The 22,393-nt window shown below is 40.5% G+C and overlaps 1 protein-coding gene across 3 annotated transcripts in view; it reads left to right on the forward strand.

Annotated features, from left to right (window-relative positions):
• Nucleotides 1-22,393, forward strand: part of INPP4B (inositol polyphosphate-4-phosphatase type II B) — a 901,292-nt gene that overhangs the window by 584,441 nt on the left and 294,458 nt on the right. For all 3 annotated transcript variants that reach the window (XM_062199561.1, XM_062199562.1, XM_062199560.1), the window contains exon 8: nt 15,497-15,547. In XM_062199561.1, coding sequence (XP_062055545.1) covers nt 15,497-15,547 — 51 coding nt within the window. The remainder of the gene's footprint in view (nt 1-15,496; nt 15,548-22,393) is intronic.

A 22,393-nucleotide genomic window follows, 5' to 3' on the forward strand; every position in this document is an offset into this window, starting at 1 on the left:
GTATTGCATTTTTCCTTGGAGACAAACACAACACTTTACTGAGTAGGTACCTTGGTAGCACCTCTACTTGATGCTCATAGACACCATTTTCTTTTCAATTTATGAAAAAAATATTTTGTACGTTCATTATATATGTGTAAGAGCCATAGATCTTATGTATCTTCACGTGGGGCATAGTGATCTCTCTTATACTAGAATCACCAAAATTCAGGTTGTAAGTAGTCTCTAAAATATTGGAACAGAATAGGATTGTTTCAAAGGTACCTAGAAATTATTTATCCCAATATTGTTGAGACTGATGACTTCCAATGAGGAATGGATTAATAGCCATGCTTGTGTTGATATTATTGTTCTCTATCTAATGGCTTGTTCAGTAATTCATGCCTGTAGTCTTAATTGGGGGCTGTTAATACCAAACAGTGGTGTTTTTGAGTCTGGCAGTGTGATAAATTGTGTCTGTTTCTAGTCCCTGATGTTAATAGATATTTGGTTTTTAAAACTCTAATTAAGAAGCCCTACGGGAGATAATTAAAGTCTCTACAGTCTAGGCTCTGAAGAAGCACATGGCCATGGAAGGGCCCAGACTTTGGGTACAGACCACCAAATCTGCCTCTGATTCCCAAATCGACCCTGTAAAATGATCATTCAAGAATATTACAACATATAAGAATTAAATGAGATAATAGCTTTAAAAATAATTAATATGTATGTCTCTGATGAAATAATTAACTCAAACATGAAGTAAGTATGATTGTTATTTCCTTTGGTTCCATTAGCCTTAATTAACAACTTTGAATTTTACATTATTTCTTTCTAGGGTAAAAAAATTTTAGAGCAGCATAAATCCCATTCAGGTCTGAGGATAGTAGATCAGCTGTAATGAATCTTTCTCTACTTTGTAGAATAATGGTACAATTATTCTTATATATTGAGGTGGTAGAGAAGGAGAGGAAGGGAGGCCGAGGCTGTTGCTGAGCGTTGGCCTACAGTTAATGTAGAATACATGAGATTTCAATTGGACTCTGCATGTGTTTCATGTAATATCTTCATGCGAGGTTTTGGGAATCAGTAGGAATATAATTCTTTTTTTTTAAGATATATTTTATCTATTTGAAAGGCAGAGTTAGAGAGAGAGCAATACAGACAGAGGAAGAAGGAGAGAGAGAGAAAGATCATCATCTGCTGGTTCACTACCTGGCAACAGCCAGGGCTGGGCCATTCTGAAGCCGGGAGTCAAGGGCTTCTTCTGGTTCTCCCACGTGGGTGCAGGGGCCCAAGCACTTGAGCTATCTTCTGCTGCTTTCTCAGGCACATTAGCAGGGAGCTGGATGGGAAAGTGGAGCAGCCTGTACTCTAAGCAGTGACCATATGGGATGCTGGTGTTACAGGTGGTGGATTTACCTATTATGCCACAACACCGGCCCCAGTAATGGAATTCTCTTAATGTATAAGGAACACTGTTTAGTAGGTTATCAGGTATGATCTTTAGTGCCCATAAAAATTATTTATATTGTTTTTTGCAATGCAAAGTGTTGCTTCATAACTTCCATTTTAAAAACATCTCAGTATCTTTTAACACTTAAAATCTGTTGTGGAAACTTACATAGCTCTGTAGATATTTGTCCTTTGTTTTTTAGGTTAGTGCACATGACAAGAATTGGCTCGTGTAGGTGGTACGAGAAAACTAGTGGGATCTGGACAACAGCAGCTTTCCCAACCTCATGTTCCAGGAAGAACCATAAATAAACAGCATGGGGAGCAGAATAATTTATTCTCAGGACAGCAATAGGGAGACCCTTTTGATATATACAAAAATGAAATTTTCAGTTTGGCTGCTCTTATTTTCAGTAGAACTTGTATCTATCAGAGAATCTCTGACAAAGAAAGGGAATATCTGTGGTTATTTTTGCTGTTCAATGTTCTTTCACCTGCCTGCAATAGATCTCTGTAATTGTTGGAAAGGGAAATGGAATAAACTGTGGATAATGGCAGGGATACTCAGAGTTATGTGGCTCTGGAGTCACATTTGCAGTCACCATTAACCTAAAGAATCACATGACTCCTGTATGACTGGCAGGATTTAGTATAATGGTGCATTCATATAGAGAAATTAGAAGTCTTAAAGAGCTAGCAATTAAACCTAAAGGGACCCATGTGACTAGAGAACTGTGTGGTGAACATCATTGCTGTGAAATGGAAAACACCTAGGATTAGATGCATCAAAACTAGAAGAGTGCTTTCATTTGTCTTAAGTATTAATGCATGTTGGCTTGGAACTCTGTGGACTGTTCTTGTGTATGTAATTAGGTGTAGTGTGCTTTAGCATTTGAAAGATGATCACATTTACTCAATAAAAACTGAGACAGCATGAGCACTTACTAGGTATTAGATCATTTTTGGATGGTGTTCAAACTTCACAGTAAACTCTACTTTTGTCAAAAGAACCTCCTGTAGTTGTGCATTTGTAACTGGTTTATCACCAAATAGTGTTTCATTTTCCTCTCTAATAACACTTATGCTTGTTTTTTCATCTCCCTTAACCACAGTTTTGGGAGATACCTTCCTTTCTAATAACTGCCAGATTCTATCAAGTTCAGTTTGGATAGCAAGCAATACTCCTTCCAATGATACTTAGGAAAACAGTCAGATGGATTACAAACCACAGGTTTGAAAGCATTATTATGGATCATAGAAGAAATCAAAGGAGAAATAAAAAAATTTCTGGAAACACATGAATACAACATGTCAAAACATATGGGATACAGCAAAAGCAATGTTAAGAGGAAAGTTTATAGCATTCCATGCCTACATTAAGAAATTGGAAGGGCACCAAATAAATGAGCTGTCAGTGCATCTCAAAAATCTAGAAAAACAACAGCAAACCAAACCCAAATTTAGTCGGAGCAAAGAAATAGTTAAAATTAGAGAAGAAATTTAAAAAATTGAAATAAAAATACAAAAATACACATACAACCTACCTAAGTTGAGCCATGAAGACACAGAAAACCTGTACAGACCCATTAGCAAGACAGAAATTGAATCAATAATAAAGACCCTCCCAACAGCGAAAAGCCTAGGACCAAATGGCTTCACCTCTGAATTCTACCAGACATTTAAAGAAGAACTAACTCCAATTCTTCTCAAGTTATTTAAAAAAACTGAAAGGGAGGGGATCCTCCCCAACTCTTTCTATGAAGCTAGCATCATCTTATTTACTAAATCCAAAAGACACAACAGAGAAAGAGAACTACAGATCAGTTTCTCTGATGAACATAGACACAAAAATCCTCAACAAATTTCTGGCCAGTTGAATCCAACAACACACCAGAAAGATCATCCACCCAGACCAAGTGAGATTTATCCCTGGTATGCAGGGATGGTTCAACATTTGCAAATCAGTGTGGTACATCACATTAACAAACTGCAGAACAAAAACCATGTGATTATCTCAATAGATTCAGAGAAAGCATTTGATAAAATGCTTTAATCCTTCATGATGAAAGCTCTAAGCAAATTGGGTATAGAAGGAACGTTCCTAAACACAATCAAGGCAATTTAGGACAAACCCATGACCAGCATCATATTGAATGAGGAAAAGTTGAAAGCATTCTCACTGAGATCTGGAACCAGACAAGGATGCCCACTCTCAAAATTGCTATTCAAATTAGTCCTGGAAGTTTTAGCCAGAGCCATTTGGCAAGAAAAATAAATCAAAGGTATACAAATTGGGAAAGAGGAAGTCTAAATATCCCTGTTAGCAGATGACGTGATTCTATATATAGAGGATCCAAAAGACTCCACCAAGAACCTATTGGAACTCATAGAAGAGTTTGGTAAAGTAGCTGGATATAACATCAGTACATAAAAAACAATAGCCTTTGTATACACAGACAATGCCATGCTTGAGGAAGAACTTCTAAGATCAGTCATATTCACAATAGCTACAAAAAATCAAATACCTTGGATTAATTTAAACAAGGATCTCTATGATGAGAATTATAAAACATTAAAGAAAGAAATAGAAAAAGAAACAAAAAATGGAAAAATCTTCCATGTTCATGGATTGGAAGAGTCAATATCATCAAAATGTCCATTCTTCCAAAAGTGATTACAGATTCAATGTTAGACCAATCAAAATACCAGACATTCTCAGATCTAGAAAAAAAATTCATACAGAAACACAGGAGGCCTTGAATAGCTAAAACAATCTTATACAACAAAAAACAAATAAGAAGGCATCACAATACCAGATTTCCAGAATACTACAAGGCAGTTATAATCAAAACAGACTGATACTGGTACAAAAACAGGTGGATAAACCAATGGAACAGAACAGAAACATCAGAAAACAACCCAAACATTTACAACCAACTTATATTTGATCAAGGAGCTAAAACCAATCCTTAGAGCAAGGACAGTCTCTTCAACAAACGGTACTGGGAAAACTTGATTTCCACATGCAGAAGAATGAAGCAGGACCCCTGTTGGGATCTTAAGCCTGAGACTGTCCCCTGACCAGTAGGGGACAGTATAAGCACTCCCTGACAAGGCGAACTGGAGAGGTAAGGTTGACAGGTCAAGCACACCACAGTAAGCACTCATGAGTTCTATCAAAGCAGAAACCACTTTACTGAAGAAGCGTACAGGCTTATAAAGCTTACAAAGGACATGCACAGTAGGGGAGCCAATCAGCAAAAAGGTCATGCAGGCACGGGTGGACCACACACAGGGGCACCCTAAGCAAGGTATAGGGATCAGACACTGTCCATGTGTCCAGAAATAAATTGGACCTATCCCTGCAGGTGGTCCGATCTTGCGTGGTTTAACAGCAGCGGCCGCAGACACACCCCCTGATCATCTGCCAGGTGCCATGTTGTTAGGGACTATTTTATGCAATGCCCAATAGACCCCTACATTACACCTTACACAAAAATCCATTTCAGATGGATCACATACATGAATCTATGACCTGATACCATCAAATTATTAGAGAACATTTTGGAAACCTTGCAAGGTGTTGAAACAGGCAAGGAGTCCCTGGAAAAGACCACAGAGGCACAGGAAATCAAAGACAAAATTCACAAATGGGACTACATAAAATTGAGAAGCTTCTGTACTGCAAAAGAAACACTCAGTAAAGTGAAGAGGCAACCTACAGAATGGGAAAAATATTCGCAAACTATGCAACAAATAAAGGATTAATAACCAGAACATATAAAGAGATCAGGAAACGCCTCAACAACAAAACAAATGACTCAGTTAAGAAATGGGCCAAAGACTTAAACATACATTTTTCAAAAGAAGAAATCCAAATGTTCAACAGACACATGAAAAAATGTTCAGGATCACTAGCTATCAGGGAAATGTATATCAAAACCACACTGAGTTTTCACCTCACCCCAATTAGAACGGTTTTCATACAGAAATCAATAAACAAATGCCAGCGAGGATGTGGGGGAAAAGGTACCCTAATCCACTGCTGTAGGGAATGCAAACTGGTAAGACCACTATGGAAGACAGTTTGGAGATACCTCAGAAATCTGAATATAGACCTATCGTATGACCCAGCCATCCACTCCTGGGAATTTACCCAAGGGAAATGAAATCAGCAAATAAAAATTACCTGCAACCCTATATTTATTGCAGCTCAATTCATAATAGCTAAGACATGGAATCAACCTAAATGCCCACCAATTGAAGATTGCATAAAGAAATTATGGGGATATGTACTCTATGGAATACTCCATAGCTTTAAAAAAATGAAATCCAGTCATTTGTAACAAAATAGATGAATCTGGAAAACATCATACTTAGTGAAATAAGTCAGTCACATAGGAACAAATACCGTATGTTCTCCCTGATCTGTGATAGCAATGACTTGAACAGCCCTTGTCTTGACTGTCAGGGAACAGGCTTTTTTTTTTCTCCATACTGTTTGTTGAACTCTTAACATAGAGTTAGTCGTGTGTATATAAAATCAATTGAAAATAGATTACAATGAAAAATAAGAGTGGGAATAAGAGAGGGAGGAGGAATTTCATAATTGTAAAGCTGTATAGTTCTGCATACATTTCTGTGGTCTTACTTCTAAGAGTAAAGTTTAAATACTTGCCATTTGGCATTAAATAATGCCAAATCCCATTAAGCTGTGTGGTAAAAAAAAAAATCCATCTTTAGTGTTAAAGTGATCATTAATAGTGTTAAAGTGATCATGTATATAGCATTAAGTGTTAAAAGGATCATATAAATAAGATCAAGGATTAAGTGTTTGGTAATAATAATGGAATTAAAAAGGAGAGAATGTTCCAACATGGGAAGCAGTCTATCCAGCAGACTCATAGAATAACAGTCACTCTAAATAGCACTTTGACCTCAGAATCAGCCCTTAAGACATTCTGGTCTGGCTGAAAAGCCCATGAGAGCATTTCAGGCATGAAAGCCAAAACACTGTGGCAAAAAATGTCCCATATAAAGTATGTCTGTGAGTGAGACCCCAGTGGAAAGAAGTGGCCATCAAAGAAAGATGTACTTTTCTCTGAAGGGGATAGAGATCTTCCACTTTGCTTATGGCTTTATCTAAATACTGATGGAGTGTGGATTCAAAAGGCTTCCATAGCCTTAGCAGCTCATGTCAAGAGCCTCAGGTGGGCCAGCACCATGGCTCAATAGGCTAATCCTCTGCCTGCAGCGCCAGCACACCAGGTTCTAGTCCCAGGCAGGGTGCCGGATTCTGTCCTGGTCACTCCTCTTCCTATCCAGCTCTCTGCTATGGCCCGCAAGGGCAGTGGAAGATGGCCCAAGTGCTTGGACCCTGCACCCGCATGGGAGACCAGGAGAGACACCTTGGCTCCTGGCTTCAGATCAGTGCAGTGCGCCGGCTGCAGTGCACAGGCCACAGTGGCCATTGGGGGGTAAAAAAAGGAAGACCTTTCTCTCTGTCTGTCTCTGTCACTCTCCACTCTGCCTGTCAAAAAAAAAAAAAAAGCCTCGGATGATCACTGACATCATACATAAGAATGTTAATTGTTAAAGTGACAAGAGGAGTCACTGTGTACTTACTTCCCATAATGAGTGGTGTTATGAGAATTAACTGTAAAACTTGATCTCAAGCAGTCTGTGTGTGTGTGTGTGTGCAAATTTTTGAAATCCTTACTAAGTATAGAGTTGGCCTTCTGTGTATAAAGTTAATTGAAAATGAATATTAATGGAGAATGGGAGTGGGAGTGGGAAGGCAGGTATGGTGGTAAGAATCACTATATACCTAAAGTTGTACTTATGAAATTTGTACTCATTAAATAAAACATTTATTTGGGAAAAAAGAAAGCATCATATGGGGGAAGCAAAAACAAATCCGTAGAATACATTTCCAGAGAAAGGAGAACCTTGTAATGTGAAGCTGTGTTTCTCCCCAGGGGCTTTCTCTGACTCTCACTTTTGTCTAAGGAACAGGCCTTTGCACTGACAGTGGGCTGCTGCTACTTGAAGAAAAGGAAATCAGTAAAGCTATGTTGGATGAAGTAAGAAAAAGAATGCAGGGTCCTCAAGTCAGTGGTCATCTTTCCTTCCACAAGTGACATGCTGAATTATGATGTTTTGCAGGGGTCTATAGAAGCAGGACAAAGGCTGGTTTAAAGAAGAATGAAATCTGCCTGGGAAACTAGGGAAAGGAACATCCCTATATTGAGTGCTGACTTGACACTGAGGAGCTAAAGAGACATTTTCCCAGCAGAGTGCGTTCACAGAGTCTCTTCATAGCTAGAAGTCTAAATACTGAAGCTTTGGTAGACAGAAGGCAGCAACAGGGAGAGAACTGAGCAGAGATTCTTGCTTCCGTGTGTAGCTAGAGTCTCAAATTTGGCGACCAAAGGGGAATCAAACTCTAAAGACATTTGTCAGCTTTTAAGGTTGTATATTGCACAGTGCTGAGTGGGTGTTTGTACACCTTTGAGAATTTCATGAACTTCTTTAGGGTTGAAAGGCAATTCAGTCAAGCTTTTGCATGAGAGTCTGAGAGGGCTACAGCATACAGCATGGGTAGACTGTGTGTCCAGGTTTGCAAGTGTTGGCATGACAGAATACCACAGACTGAGTGGCTTATACCACAGAAAACCAGATTCTCACAGTTCTGGAATCTGGAAGTCCAAGATCAATGTTCTGGGGGTTGACTTCCTCTAAGACCTTCTCCTTGGCTTACCAATGGCCACCATCCTTATTGTCTCTTCATGTCATCTTTCCTGTGCACTGGAACTTTCTTGGTGTCACTTCCTTTTATAGGGACAGCAACCCTATTGAATTAGGGCCCCAGTTTAAGAGCCTCTTTTTAATGCAATCACTTCTCTACAGATCCTAAAATACACTCACATTTTGAGGTGCTAGGAGTTAGGCCTTCAGCATATGAAAACTGGAGAAACAATTCCGCTCACAACATTGTGGCTTAGTGAACTTGCAGCCCAGCTGTGTCCCAGATCCACCTCTGACTTGATTGAAGAACTCAACCGTTAGCCTCACCCTTAGCCTTTTGAATTGCCACGAACAACACACCCAAGACCAAATCATACTATGGATTATTCTAATATTTGTCAAGGTTAATAACTGCTTTAGGGTAACACTTTTTTTCTGTTATTTTTGCTGAAATTGTAGTGAGCTTCCCTTGATCCTCATTTTCTAAGCTTGTTTCTGGTAAAAATCAGAAAATACTAATAATGGCCTGTCTGCGAAAGAATTAGGAATTACTCATTGTTGATGTTTGAAGGACTCTTTTCCAGGCATTGTTAAATCATCTGAAAGTGGATAATTACTCCTTCTTACAAACAAGGAATGTGATTTCCATTTTGGCAGACTGCTCTCTGATTTCTATTGTCTTTTACACCCAGCACACTTCTTTCATTAACATAACCCACTTGGAGTATTTGTGCAAAGGCATTTGTAACACTACCTCTACAACATTGATTTGTGACATAGTAACTTTAATTTTTCATATCACTTTTGTTGGTTTTTCTTACTTAACACTAAGAGTCCTTCTAAGACTCAGTGGCTATTTGCAATAAAATACTTTCTCCTTTCAAGTAAAAAAAAATAACTGTTAGAAAACCATCATCTGAGACCACCTGATAGATTGTAGCCAATTGAAGATTCTCAGCGATTATTATTAGATGTCTTGACTCATACCAGGTCGTCATCAGTGCCCCTTGCTGTCTTACTCTCTTGCTCCCTGAGCTTGCCAGTGCTTAATTCATATCAGCTGATCTTAAAATGTCACCCCCCCCTTTGATGTTAGCTAATTTCCTCATAACCAGAAACTTAATCAAAAATTGTCACTTAGAACAAATAGGAGGTCTAAATTATGCCAGCTTCTGAAACAAACATAAACGGCCACATTTAAGTGCCTTAGCACAAGAGAAGTTCATGTTTTTGTTTGCTTTGGTTTGGTTTTTGGTCACTGTGGTGGGCAGAATTCTAAGTGCCTGTGATTACTATCACATGGTGTATGTTCCTACATCATCCCCAGTACTGTGCTGTGCTGGTGGCTTCTCCCATGATCAGGGAAGGCTATTCTGTCCCACATGACCTTAAACAGAGATTGTGAGCCTGGCCTTGTGTGGTGAGCCTTTGCAGGAGAGTGAGTTCTTCCTGTAGACTGATCTGAAGCACAAGAATAGGATTGGATGCAAAGGAGCTCCTCTGAGGCTGCCTTTGAAGAGGGAGGAGGTCACATGGCAAGGGGTGCAGGTGTGTGGCTTCCAGAAGCTTACATAGACTCCAGCTGCTAGCCATCAAGAAATTGAGGACCTCAGTTTCAGAGCTTCTAGCAATTGAATTTTGATAATGGCCTGGGAGAGTGTGGAAGCAGCTGTTCCTTAGAGAGGCCTCTAAATGAGGACCCAGCCTGCTGACACCTTGATTTCAGCTTTGTGAGGCCTGCGTGGAGAAGCAGCCGTACCACACTTGGAGTTCTGACCTGCAAAAGAATGAATGCATAGAGAGATACTGTTTGTTTTTTTGACAGGCAGAGTTAGAGAGAAAGGTCTTCCTTTATCCGTTGGTTCACCCCCCCAAATGGCTGCCACAGCCGGTGCTGCGCCGATCCAAAAGCAGGAGCCAGGAGCTTCCTCCTGGTCTCCTATGCAGGTGCAGGGCCCTAAGCACCTGAGCCATCCTCCACTGCCTTCCCGGGCCACAGCAGAGAGCTGGACTGGAAAAGGAGCAACCAGGACTAGAACCTGGCGCCGTAGGCAGAGGATTAAGCCAAGTGAGCCGTGGTGCCACCGGCCAAAAGATACTGTTTTAAGCAGTCAAGTTTGTGATAATGGGTTGCACATCAGGAGAAAACACATTCACCTAATAGTCTGATAGTGTTAGTGATGGGAGACAGCTGACATCACTTCATGTGGCCATTAGGGGACCCAGATGCAGCTGTGCCGTCACCTAAGAATTGGACTCCTTTCCTTCTGGCCATTTGAAGAAGTAGACAACATACTGTATCCACTTGTGGGAAAATCTAGCTTGGATACAACAGACATTCTCTCTCTGTCTTTCTCTCTCACACACACGCACATTTCATTGCTGAGAACTGGTTATGTGGCTACCCCTGGGTACACAGGATCTTGGGATATATAATCCTTCCAGAAAATTCGTATTGCGGAAGGAAGCTACACTTATCCATCCCAGTCGGGTTTCACATGTGTTCTGAATAGTAAGGCTGTTACCTGTGTAATTCCAAGTGGAAAAAGGATCATAGGATGATCTGTTCCAACCCAAGACACACAGACAATTAGAGCAACATTTTTGTTAGGAAAACAAAATGGATGTGCTTCGGTGGTGAATTTATTGTCAGAAACATAATCAGCTGTGACAATATTGTAGGGAGAAGATCTAGGCTCTCCCTGCCCAGAGGTACTCCTCCAGGACAACCCGCCCCTTTCCTGCTTCTAGTTGCTGCTTCCTCACCTACCAATGAGGAGATGCATGTGCATGGGTGTAGACACTGCCAGCATGCTAGGCAGATCCACTACAACATAGCCTTCTCTGTCTCTGGGGCTCCAAAGGGATAGTCAGACAGCCCCCACTGCCTCATTCTCAGTCTGCTCTGAACGCACAGCAGTCTACAGCTCCTCCTACCTTCACACAGCACAGCTAAGCTTTAGGTGACAAGCTTGATTCATTTATGAGTGTTTTTCTCTGTGGATTTGAGCATCAGAGCGATATATGCAGCTACTGCAGTCTCTTTATTGGGAAAATTAAAGGTGGTGAAGTAGTCTGTAGAAATTTGATCAAAGCATTGGGTGAAACTCACTGTAAGTCTGGTGTTGTTCCTAAGGTTAATTCATTTATAGAAAGCTGAACTTCTGAGGTTGATGGAGAAGACAATGCATTTGCTTCATGTTGATTTTTAGAAATATTCAAGATGAAAGGTATAACGTGATCCTCTATATGATCACTCCTATTAATTGTCCTCACTTGCTTTATTTGATATCATAAAAGGACAATACAAAGCCATAAGAACTTTAATTGTGTAGTGAGGCAGATGTTCTTATGTTCCCAGACATAAGGAATAGTGCAGGGTATGGTGAAGAAAAACAAGAACTGCTGTTAAGACCAAAAAAGGGAAAACGAATGCCTGAGGAAGGCCAGTAACTCTCAGGAGACATGACACTGCCGGTGAACTGGAATATTCCAAATGCTGTCGTGACAGTCACTGCTTCATCCCTCCACATCAAGAGATTGTGTCTATATTTGTTCAGTTTATTATTTCTCAGTGGCATATCTTCCCCCTCTACCTTCCTGTCTCCTTGTCCCCTCTGTCTCCCTCTGTCTTCTTTTCTCCCCTCCCCTCCCCTCCCCTCCCCTCCCCCCTTTCCCACTCTCTATCCCTCTGTCATTCATGGTTCTAATTACTGAAAAGAATCTAATACAGCATTGTATAACGTCTATTATTAACACCGTGTTAGATAACTGCTAAACAGAAGGACATTTTTCCAAGATGGCTTGGGCAGAGTTGGGATATTCCACAGCCTCGGATCATGTACTACCTCTTCCCAAATGCCTTCCCTGATTTCCAGTCACCAGAAATAAGTGGACTAAATAGCTATTTACATTACGTGGCCCAAAACTATTTTACCAGATGTATTTATCTCTGGTTGGTTCCCAGTAGACTCCCTATGATGCCATCATGATTCTCACTCCTTCCTTAGCATCTTGAGACTTTACAACTCATTGACATGTCTGTTGCAAAAAACTGCTTGTTATATCATAGCCTTCCTTGTCTAAAACTCTTACTCATCCTTCAAAACTCAAGTCACCTCTTCCGGTGAAGTCCCTGTTAACGCTCATAGACTGAGTATTATTTCTCACTCTAAATAACCACAGGAAGTATTTACATGTCCATCGTAGTGCTTTCCACATTGTACTGATTTGTATAAACATTTGTCCCACTCATCGGCCTCTGAAGTCCCAAAGGAAAGGAATGGAGCCATATGCACTGGCAGAGTCAGTGCTTACCTCCTAGTTTATGTCCACTGTAATGAGGGATATATTTTACATAAGCAGTACATCATCAGGGCAGGAATTACAGCACAGTGGCTTACGGCATGCTTGGGATTCCCACATCCTATATCAGAGTGCTGGTCCCAGCTGCACTGTTTCTGAAAGAGCTTTCTGTTAATGCATCTGGGAAGGCAGCTGATGATGGCTTAAGTTGTCAGGAAGCCCCCACCCATAGGAGAGACCAGGGTGGGAGTGCAGGGTCCTGGCTTCAGCCTGGCCCAGCCCTGGCTGTCATTGGCATTTGGAGATGGAACAGATGATGAAAGATCATCCTCTCTCATCTCTCTCTCTTTCTGCCTTTCAAATAAATGCAAATAAATTTCAAAAAAGTATCCTGGGTATATAATCTATGTAATATAATATCAATAGTATTGACTGTAAGCATTAAAGTTTTAGAACTATACATAGTGATTTAAAAATTATTTTATGTTAAAATATCACTTGATAAAATTTGAAGTTGGTTACAAAAGTCTTTCTTCTAAATCAGGATCTCCACTATTGATTTAAAAAAATGCTTCATAAGAAAATTTGACATATTGTACTTCTATTATGTAAAGTAAAAGTGTAGTTAGTTTTTTTTGACTCTTCTGTCTCTTTGCCTTTCCTACACACATACACAAAGTGTATGGCAAAAAAATTCCTGGAAAACTTTAGATTTTTTCTTGTGTACAACTTTAGAATAAAAAATATTTCTCTTCAATTTATTTGTATTCATATGAAATAAACCTCATAAAATTAACATAAATTTAGGAGTTTAATAGACCATGTTACAGGAATTGTAAATATATTCTACTTTTGTCCAACATTAAATAATATATATATGTATATATGTGTGTGTGATTCCAATCAAATACTTTATACAATTATGTATATGTTGACCCTCATCAGTTTTTTATATTTTTCACTTTATTTTTAAATTCAAGAATAAGTTGTTGAAAAATGCTATTTGACTATCAAATATTTCCTTAAAATAATGTATATATGCCTATATATGTGTATGTATGTATTTCATGTATAGGAATATGGATTTGCAATGTATATAGTCAATTAAGATATATATCTGTGTCTATTATCTATCAAGTCCATATTTATACACAATTTATAAACATATTTCTATTGAGCCTATACATATAGGGGAACCATAAAGATACTATGTTGATAATTAGAGACCCTGTTTAAATATAGTTCCCTTTCCTTTGAGGCCAGCTGATGATTTTAGTTGATGAGCCTGCACTGTACAACTGGGCCAAAAAATGTTGATGCTGCTACCAGACAGCAAATGCTCTGTCATGCAATTCGGATCTAACGTTATTCTACAAATAGTGTTGTTTACTCTGTTGGGATCTCTCATGTCATTTATTTGGTGCTCTAGTGGACAATTTGAGTCCTAATGGGGGATAAATTCTACAAGCGATAGTGTTAGATCTGTCATAAAGAAACAAAAAGAGCATTCAGCTGGAAGTTAAAATGTACATTTTACCACACTTGCAGCTTTTCCATTGGAAATGGAGACTGTGTTAAAGATCGACAGACTGTTAGGAGTTGTTCAGTCTTCTGACATTATTAGGGGTATTATAAACATCCCTTAAACCTCATATGTGCAGGAGTGTCAGATTGTAAGGGATTTGAGGTTAAGTATGATTTGAGCAGTGCACCTTCAAAGTTATCTAATTGAAATGACTGCCTAAAATATTGAACCATGAAGTGCTCCTGGGATGCAGCTCTTCCATTTGCAGCTCCCAGCCTGCCATGCTATCAAATTAAACGTGGTATGCTTGTATGTTGCTCTGTGTACATTTATGTAGCTTATCTCATTTTTTAAAATGAGATCATAGTAGGTGTAAGTCTTATGTTTTTCTTGTTTTTATTACCTTTTGGAAGCGATTTTTTTTCTCTTTTCATTTGAAAACATTTTTTTTTTTTCTTAAGAGAACCCTAGACTTGGTAGATATTGATTGGCATTGGCATATCTGAGGTCAGGGAGGGACACCAATAGTTTGACAGTTTCCCCAAATGATCCAAATGTATAGCCAGGATTCACTACTCAAAGATACATTTCCACTCATTATATAAGAAGCTGATGTTTCACTTGGATCACTTATATGATAAGTTATTCCAGAAGACTGGTTATTTGACATTCTCCACCCCAAAATAAGAATTGCTTTCCAGGGCCAGCACCGTGGCTCACTAGGCTAATCCTCCACCTGTGGCGCCAGCACGCCGGGTTCTAGTCCCGGTCGGGGCGCTGGATTCTGTCCCAGTTGCCCCTCTTCCAAGCCAGCTCTCTGCTGTGGCCCGGGAGTGCAGTGGAGGATGGCCCAAGTCCTTAGGCCCTGCACCCGCATGGGAGACCAGGAGAAGCACCTGGCTCCTGGCTTCAGATCAGCGCAGTGCGCCGGCCGCAGCGCGCCAGCCACTGCTGCCATTGGAGGGTGAACCAACGGCAAAAGAAGACCTTTCTCTGTCTCTCTCTCTCTCACTGTACACTCTGCCTGTCAAAAAAAAATTGCTTTTCAAGTGAGTTCAGATGGCCCGTAATTCTCAAATGATAGCCATGTCTTACAAGGATTATGGATTCTGGTTCTTATACAGAGAGTAACTATTTCTAGAACATGCGTAAAATCATTTGCTCTATTCTGACTCTGTCCTTTCCCTTGAATGTTGCTTGGAGGCTGCTTCTTGAGATTAAAGGTGATTCACCTAAATCCCAGATATCTCCGTGTTTGACAAGGAGGTGATGGGCGGAGATCCAGGCAGCTCTGTCTACTTAGGAAAATCAGGAAGTTTAGGCACTATACAAGGACAGCTTTATTGCACTGCAGAGGGTATGGTACAGGTAGCTGCATTAATGATTAACCACAGAGTCCGCCCTGACACCAGATGAAACAAATTGAAAGCTTCTGCACTGTTTGTACCTCAGTGTCATATTGGAATTTTTTTTTTTTCTCCATAGGTCCGAACCTGTGTCCTCCCTGAACACAAGGACCCCCCTCCAGAAGTTGGGGTAAGTGGTTCTGTTGTTTCCCTGAGAAGCAGACACATCATTTTAGCTAAATCCTTTACATTTTTCTCTGGCCTCCTGCCTGGCAGCTGATATATGAAATTGAGTTAAATTAACAGGGTGTGACTGTTCAAGGAGGTGCTGTCACATATTTGCTGAATCGCGTAGAATTCATTCCTTGTCTCATGAAAATCATCCTCAAATGAATTCATATTTGGTTCATCTGGCTAGACGTAACCGTAGAAGCTGCCCTGCAGGTAGCTGAAATGCCATTCAGAGGCAACGTTCCCGGCCCCAGAGGCAGCTGGGGAAATTACAGATGTGAGCTCCACGGCTGCAGCGAGGGAGCAGAGAGTCAGAGGATTGTGATGCTTTCTGCTTCCTGCCACTTAAACACTGACACAGGTGGAAAGGGAGGCTGCCGCCAAAGATCAGTCGGTGCTGGAGAGTCCCGCTGAGGTTTACCGCCTGCATCTGAACCAGAACATCTCTGGCCTCAGAAGTTGGAAGGGGAAGAGGGTACTAGGTACTTTCTGCTTAGACAAGCCTCCAGTGGAGGTGGCAGCTCCTGCAAAGACAGAGCCCAGCAGGTGGAGTCTCTGCAATCTGTACCTCCAGAGAGCAGGGAAAAGTTCAGAAGAAAGTTGGTTTGAAGAGGCCCTGGGACTGGGCCAGCTGAAAAGCCTGTTTGAAATACTCTTAGATCCTCCAGGCACTAGGTAACCACCTGTCAGTGTGTGGAACACTGGACTAGGTATCGTTTGTTTTCTCCTTGAACAACCACTCCCCACACCTGCCAAGGGAGCACTCCAAAAATCAGCACCAAAGTGTCAGTTAAGTTGACTGGGCAGAGGGCCAGTTATGCCTCTGTTAGTAAAGGAGGAGAACGAACAGGCACTGTTTGCTTTCACTCCCCTGCCTAACACAGTTCCATCCTGGGGGACAGGCTGAGCCAGGCTCTTTGAAGCAAATCTTCCTGCTTTGTTTTCTGCCTTTTCCTTCAATCTCTTGCACCATTTATACATCCTCCATGGATCTCTGTGCTCTTACAACATGGGCCTTTGTTACTTACTCTTAAGGGAACAGGGGTCTCTTCCCAGCCTCATTCGTTCAAGTCCAGGGGCGCAGGACCCTTACCTGGGCTGCTTCCCCACACCAGCTCTCTCTCACAGCTCAGGGCTCACCTGCCTGCTACTTGTGGATGACCCTCAGCCCTGGCTGCCTCCTTCAAGCTAGACCTGCCCTCCCCTGCTGAACACCTTTATTGTGTTGCTTACAGCATTTCCATCCATCTTAAAGTGACTGGAAATTTGTAACTATTAATATGGCTAGCACATTCGTTTATCAAGAGGTTCCATTTATTTATTGAGGTTCCAGAAGAATGAACTGATTTAATTTTTTCTCCTCTAACTGTTCATCTTCCCAACTGTCCTTAGGTTCAATCTCTCTTGCTTGAGACTTTAATGGTCTCTTAGCCTGAGTGCATAACTTTCTTCCTTGTTTTTCTTCTTTCACTCAAGTCCTTGGGGATCCATCTTATTTACTGAGAACTTGGGGTCTCTTCTCTGATTTCATTTTCTTCTGCCCCTTCCTTGCATTGTTTCTCACCATAGGCTATCTGATACTGAACTTGTAGCATCCTGTGGAGCACAGGTGTACCTGGGATCTAGCTGGCTCCTGCATTTTTTTTTTTTTTTACTATGGGGAATATGGTTTTTGTCAGCCTCTTCCCTTGCCCACTCCTACCCCACATCCTCTTGCTTCTGCTCCACTCTTCACACGCATGACTGCATGTCAGCTGCCCTCTGTGTTGTGCGTTTGACCTATGTGAAGTAGGCTTGTGATTGCTATGCTCCGTGGGAGAAATGCATGCTGCCCCACTGGTGTTTCCATCTCATCTCAGCCATCTCTACTGACCCTTTCTATGAACCCCAGCAGCATCAGGTAGCAGTTCTAGTCCTAGCAGTAGTAGCAATAATATGAAATAGGCAGGCAGCTAGCTATCTTTGTTGAACTGGAAGTCACAAACCCCCACATAATTCTGTCTTCCTACCTGTCAATCAAAACACCCCCTTTCCAGGGATGCATCTGTTTGGATATTGGGTACCACATGGAACTTACGGAGGTGCTATATAATTTCCAGGTGGCTGCATGCCAGACGCCACCACTCTTGAATTCATACAGAAGGCCTGCTGGGAAAAAGTTCTCTCTTCTGCCAGAGACCATGGTTGGAGGGGTCGCCTGGTGCTTTCTCTGTCTCTCTTCCTCCACCCCTTCTCCTTTTGGGCAAAGCTGTCCTCCCATAACAGGTGTTTTCTGTGTAGGGCAACCATGCTCACATGCTCACATTCTCAACCTTTAAATAAATTTTATCACCTATTAACCTTATTTGTGTCAGCACAGAATGCATGTCTTTCTTCATGACAAGAGCCTGGAGTTTTAAAAAAGGGATAATACTCTCTCACTCACATCAGTAATAAATGATATACCATGTTTCTCAAAGGAAAGACAATCACCATTCCCTGATGGAAATAAATGTTGCTTGGGCATCGCTGAGCTGATAAGTGAGAGCAGACTTCCTAGGTTTTGGGGCTAGAAGTGTAATCCTGGGGGGGTGATTAAGAGAAGGATTACCTTCATCTCCAGAATAACACCTCCCACAGTGCTGTCTTCCCTTCTTTTAGTCTTACCTCTATATTAACCTGTTGTGTATGCTCACTAAAAGGACAAGTTCTCTAAACTGACTGTTTGTTAAGGGCTGTACTGAGGTTGCTGACCCTAGACTCTTGGGGGATGTCAGAACCTAGGTAGGGAGTCTTTGGTGTATTTTATCCTCACCTTTGACAAAAACTCAGCTATACTTTACAGCCTCAATGAAAAATCTCAACAGACAGTATGTGATATGCTTAGTATATCAATTAGAAATATATTTAGAGGCAAGGAACTTGACAAAATTTGGCTTAAAATGAACGTTAGGCCTTTTCCGTGGTATTTGGAGTTTTAGGAAAGTTATCCAGGCCTGGTTACTCACAAGTGACTTTAACCAATCAGACTTTATTCATCATCCTGCTCTCCTTTTCTGAGAGTATTGTCCATTGTTGCCATTGTACCTTGAGGTGTCACATTCTGGATCAAGATAAAAGTCAAGAAAGCTCTTCCTGACTCATGCTGTTCCTTCAAATGAGAAAAAAAGGACTTTCTGGGAAATCTCAGTTGATATCCTCTAGCTTACATATCACTGAGAAGAACTGAGTCTCTAGCTGAAGAAGATTCTGTATAATTATAGTTCTTAAAACTGCAAAATTCAGTTTGTTTTGGGAAATGGGCAAGATGGGTTAGGCAGTTAATTATGTCCCCACACTCCTGCTAGATGTTATGGTCTGTGATAGCAAAGCCCCTGTTTATTTTGTTTAATATTCCTGGCTGTGTGCTTAGAAGTTAGCAAATATGTAGATGGGCTTTTATGCATTGAACAAATCAGGAGGCATACCTTGATTCTTGTTTGCCAATCATTTTATGTTTATTATGAACACAAATGGGGCAAAAATATGATCGACATGTCCAGAAATGATTGCAAATTAATAGACAAAAATCTAGCACATTTTATTACACAGAACTCAATAAAATGACCAAGTATGATCACAGAAGTAAATCTCAAGCATCAAGCTAGTAGGAATTAGCCTGATGGGAAAAAGTCAGCATACCTTGATTTTATTTATTTGTTTATTTTTAATTATTTGAGAGGCAAAGTCACAGAGAGAGGGAGAGACAGAGAGAAAGGTCTTCCATCCTGGTTCACTCCCCAGATGGTAGCAACAGCCAAAGCTGAGCTGATCCAAAGCCAGGGTCCAGGAACTTCTTCTGGGTCTCCCACATGGGTGCAGGGGCCCAATCACTTGGGCCATCTTCTACTGCTTTCCTGGGCCATTACAGAGAGCTGGATGGGAAGAGAAGCAGCCAAGACATGAACTAGCCCCCATATGGGATGCCAGCTATGCGGGCGGAGGCTTAACCTACTACGCCACAGTACCAGCTCCTAAGTATCTTGATGTTAACATTCTCAGAGTATGTGTTATTTTAGAAACAAGTTAACACATCTTCAGCACCTATCAAGCATCACTGGGTAGTCTATATGCTATGCATTTATCAGCAGATTATTTCTTTGAACTATATAGGGGTTTAAGAATTGAAGCTTGAGGCCAGCACCATGGCACAATAGGTTAATCCTCTGCCTGTGGCGCCGGCATCCCATATGGGCGCTGATTCTAGTCCCAGCTGCTCCTCTTCCAATCCAGCTCTCTGCTGTGGCCTGGGAAGGCAGTAGAAGATGACCCAAGTGCTTGGGCCCCTGCACCTGCGTGGGAGACCAGGAAGAAGCTCTTGGCTCCTGGCTTCGGATCGGTGCAGTTCTGGCCATTGCGGCATTTGGGGAGCGAACCAACAGAATAAAGACCTTTCTCTCAGTCTCTCTCACTGTCTGTAACTCTACCTGTCAAATAATTAAATAAAATCTTAAAAAAAAAAAAAGAGTTGAAGCTTTTGACCAAAACTGTAGAGCTCGTAGTGTCTATTTCATCACAACATTCTAAGAATTTGGAATTTAAGTATTCAATTTTAGGATGCTGAAATATTTTGTTGTGATTCTTTCAAATGTATTCCATAGATATTTTACATTCTTAAGCAGCATTCACTAGATGAACACAAATCTTTTCTTGATTGACTTAATCAAGCAAATGCCAATTTGTGCTTAGACTTTTTGAGATATAGTCATAATATACAATTTATAATATGTGATTTTACCTTAAAGCATATTAAACATTTTCTTCAGGTTATTCATCAACTTCTGATAGATTTACACCCAATTCTTTTGTTTTCTTTCTGATGCGTTTTTTTTCAATGGTGATAGTTCATGTATTCTTTTTCTCTTTTGGTGGGGTGGGAACCATGTTAGCATATCTGTTATGGATGACAATGAAGAGAATGTATGTGGGTATGAAAATGAGCCTGACTTCTAAGTTGAATGTGAGATATTGTGTGTCATTCTCATGAAATCAACTTCAGCTCTTCTAAGACCTATTAAACATATACCATAGTTTCCTAAATAGATAGGTTTATGAGAATAGATCAAAATATCATTGACATATTCATTTAACTTCTAAACCAAGTAGTATCCAATTGGAATATCATGGGTGACTAAATATGTATTACATATATAATTTTAAATTTTCTGATAGCTGTGTTTTTTAAAAATTTAAACAGTCTGAATTAATTTTAAAGTATTTTATGTAACTTAGTATATGCAAAATATTATTTCAAAATATAATCAAAATTATATATTTCACATTCCTTTTTTCTTACTAAGTCATCTAAATCCGGTGTATATTTTACACTTAAATAGCCACATTTTACATGCTCAAGGTAATGATTTTCTGTGGGCTCGCACCGCTTTGGAAAGTAGCAAGAGGGATTTAAGGAGACTTGTGAATTATAGTATAAAAGAAACCTATCTTTTGAGTAAAGGCTTTGTGAAATAAATGTGGATAATGGAGGTTTGGCTAACTTAGGGTGATGTGTATGGGACTGCACTTCCTCCAGCTCCCATAGGGATGGCCATGGAGCTGTCAAACCCTGGTAAGCAGTCTGAATATCTGGACTTGCTCAGAGTCCCTGCAGAGGCTGGCTGGATGAGCTACTGATTTGTGTACTCCCCATTGAGAGAGGCCAGGGATTCTGACAGATTCCTCCACTTTCCCCCACCCTTTTTGATATTACTCTCCAGCCATGTGAGTGATTGAAATCGTGCATCAAGCAATTTAATGATCATCTGCTTTGGGGTCCGTGCACCAGAATGAGAATTGTAAGTGTTGCACTGTCATGAGCAGGCAAGAAAGGTCAGAGCCACATGTTGTGCAGGCAGAGAACCTGTCAGAGGGAAAGGGAATTGCCACCTGTCCTGGAAATGAGACACAGCATGATAGGGAGTGACAGAGAAGCAAGAAACTGGGGTTCTAAACTGGTCTCTGCATACTATTAGCTAGCTCCATGGTTAAGCATAAGCCAGTTAACTCCTTTGGGCCACAGATCCTTCATCTATCCACTGATGATAACTTAACAAGATTGATGTATTTTAAACATTTACTATGACACAACAGTTATTTTAGTCACAAAGAATCATAGGCAGACATCTCAAAAATAACTGTAAAGGACCTCATGGCAGTTGTATTTTATTTTCTTCATCTTTTATCTAGAATTTTTCTAACATATTTCACCTGAATCTAATTTTCATTTTTAAACATTTTTCTTTGTGTATTCTAGGCATTTCTCATGGATTTTTTTTTGTTAATTCTCGATCTTTTCTAGTGTATTTAAGGTGGACATCATATTCTTTTAAGATATCTGGTTTCTGTTATATTATCTTAATCACTATCAGGCTAATCTTTATGGCACCCTTCCTATTTTCCTGGTACTGTACTAAAGTGAGTTGCCAGGATTTCTTAAATTCTCATAACAATGAGAGTATGTAACTTTTCATTTTCAAGCAGAAAGTAAGGCCTGTTGTAGTGCAATAACTTGCATATGACCAGACTTCCTCAGAAAGAAGACTGGAAAATAAGACCTGACCATGTCTATCAGTGGATAGTGATACTGGGGGCTTGGAGAAGGGATTTAATTTTCCAGATTTTCAGTGTTGGAAAGAGTAATTTTAGGACCATGCTTCAGGCATTCAAACCCTAACTGTAGTGAGACTTTACTTTTTTTTTTTTTTGACAGGCAGAGTGGACAGTGAGAGAGAGAGACAGAGAGAAAGGTCTTCCTTTACTGTTGGTTCACCCCGCAATGGCCGCTGCG

Source organism: Lepus europaeus, chromosome 8 (assembly GCF_033115175.1).
Source record: "Lepus europaeus isolate LE1 chromosome 8, mLepTim1.pri, whole genome shotgun sequence".
Lineage (NCBI taxonomy): Eukaryota > Metazoa > Chordata > Mammalia > Lagomorpha > Leporidae > Lepus > Lepus europaeus.